A 2,227-nucleotide genomic window follows, 5' to 3' on the forward strand; every position below is an offset into this window, starting at 1 on the left:
ACACCAAGTTGAGTAGTTATCCCCATCAAGAGGTTTAGAAACAAGCACCATTCCTGGGTGATCGGAATGATGAAGAAAAAAAGGATTAGAATATGGGTTGGCAGTAGCATCCCTACGCCCCTTAGAAGATTGCTCGTTTGTCATGGTTGTGAAAACGGCGGAGAAAAAAACAGAGAGCTAGGGTATCGTTCCCTGCTCTGATACCATGTAGAAAGGGTAAAAGAAGGAAGAATTGTTTTCCTGGAATAATTATTCATTGACTGAGAAGATACATCTTTATACAAGGTGATTTCCTACAATTACGCTAGATTATTCTGGGCAATTCAAATACTAACGGAAACAGAGCAATACAAATGAAAACAAAGCAAATACAATATATTTTGTCGAGGAATGCCCGGATATTATGTCCGGGTATCTTGTCTTCCTCAACATAACCAACTTAGTCAGTCCGAGAATAGAATATCTATATTAACTCCTAACCAACCATCATCTGATTCTAGAAACAATGATCGAAAATCCGAAGCCATGTTATTAGCTTGACCGCATAAGTCACTGCCGGAGTGATTGTTTTCCATTCCCTCCGACGGTAGAAGAGGCTGATTCAACTCGTTTATCTCATGATCAACATCACTGAGTTTTACAAAATCGGAGTCAAGCATTCTGCATAAATCCTCTGAGCTCAAGTCCAACATGAAGTCCGCCGTTTTCTTTTCCCTGGCCGTTGATAGCGGTGACCCGACACTTGATTCTGATGGTGAGGACTTGTTAATCTTAACCAACTTATTGTCCGACGTCGATGGTTCCACTGCCACCTTGTTGTCACCGTGAAGTCCAATATTCATTGGCTTTTTTTCAGCTGTAGGCTTGGCTAATGGGAACTGATCCTTTGACTTCTTGGCTAAATAGGAGTTCCAATAATTCTTAATTTCATTGTCTGTTCTTCCGGGAAGTCGCCCTGCTATTAGAGACCATCTGCAAGCACGTACATAACACACATAAAGCTCGTTAGAATATTAATTAAATGATGTTAACATGGTATCAGAAGTCACAAATTCAAACTCTGACTCTACAATTCACTCTAATTTCGATTAAATATTTCACACATTGCGTCATGTTTGAGCCATCTCCTAAGTGGGAGTGTTAAAACTATCAATTAGTTCATATACGTACTATCTTCTATCGGCTTCTACATTTGGAAATTAAAGTTTATCAAAGTACTTTTCCTTATCGGCTATCACATTCTACCTGTTGCCCAAGAGCTTGTGTAGCCTAATGATTAATTCTTCTTCATCTTCAGCAATGTTCCCCCTCTTTATATCTGGTCTCAGGTAATTCATCCAACGAAGCCTGCAGCTCTTGCCACATCTCTTGAGCCCTGCCCCAGAAAATCAAAGTAAATAAACCAAAAAATGGAAACAAACACAAATCAACCCACATTCTTTTATTTACTTGCTGATTTCCCCAACATCTTTTCTTCTCATAATTAACTCTAACCATATAAGAAAAGCCAAGGGCTGTAACTCTGAACTACTTCCTTGTTAATTAATTAGGATTGTACATTAAATTATAGTTACTCCTTAATGAATCTTGATTAGTCTGCCCAAATAGTAGCACAGAAAAGAGGAAAAAAAGCTGCAGTAATTAATTTGATGTTCTTTATATATGCATCCGGGAAAAGGAGATCGAATTGAAGAAGTAGTGATCGAAGGCTCTGATCTCTCACCTGTTTCTTTGGCAAGATTACTCCATTTCCCTTCGCCATGGCTCTTAACATAATCCATGAGCATTTCGTCTTCAAGAGCAGTCCATGCTCCTTTGTTTAATCCATCCTTCGAACACCGAGGACTTCTGCCCATTTCTGTACAGTTTTTTGTTGCAGGGACTACTCTCTCTCTCTCTCCCCCCTAGGGAGAATTAATGTGAGAGTTGTTGCTGCCGTTTGTATCACCCAACGTTGAGGAAAAAGTGAGACATTTATAGGCGGGGCATGCCCCCAGATTTCAATAGTACTTGATAATAATTTTTACATTTTTTAATGTACGGCCACATTAGTTATGTTTTGTCGCATCAATGGACACAGACAAGTGAACACTAAAAATCAAATCAAATATTTCGTGTCCACGTGTTTCGTATGCCCTAATAATTTTACACTAGCCGATCAGAAGCACGTCCGGCCAAATCGAATCATGAAGGCCATGCATTCTTTCAACCATTAATCATGCATTAA

General features: G+C 39.2%; 1 protein-coding gene across 1 annotated transcript; it reads right to left on the reverse strand.

Moving 5' to 3' along the window:
* Positions 1 to 239: 239 nt before the first annotated feature.
* Positions 240 to 1,927, reverse strand: LOC133871146 (transcription factor MYB1-like). Its single transcript, XM_062308522.1, has 3 exons — positions 1,724 to 1,927; positions 1,246 to 1,375; positions 240 to 972 (listed from the first exon to the last, which is right to left on the reverse strand). Exons 1-3 carry the CDS (start codon positions 1,854 to 1,856, stop codon positions 444 to 446), a joined length of 792 nt encoding a protein of 263 aa, XP_062164506.1. The 5' UTR covers positions 1,857 to 1,927; the 3' UTR covers positions 240 to 443.
* Between the last annotated feature and the right edge of the window lie 300 nt (positions 1,928 to 2,227).

Source organism: Alnus glutinosa, chromosome 6, assembly GCF_958979055.1.
Source record: "Alnus glutinosa chromosome 6, dhAlnGlut1.1, whole genome shotgun sequence".
Taxonomy (NCBI): Eukaryota; Viridiplantae; Streptophyta; class Magnoliopsida; order Fagales; family Betulaceae; genus Alnus; species Alnus glutinosa.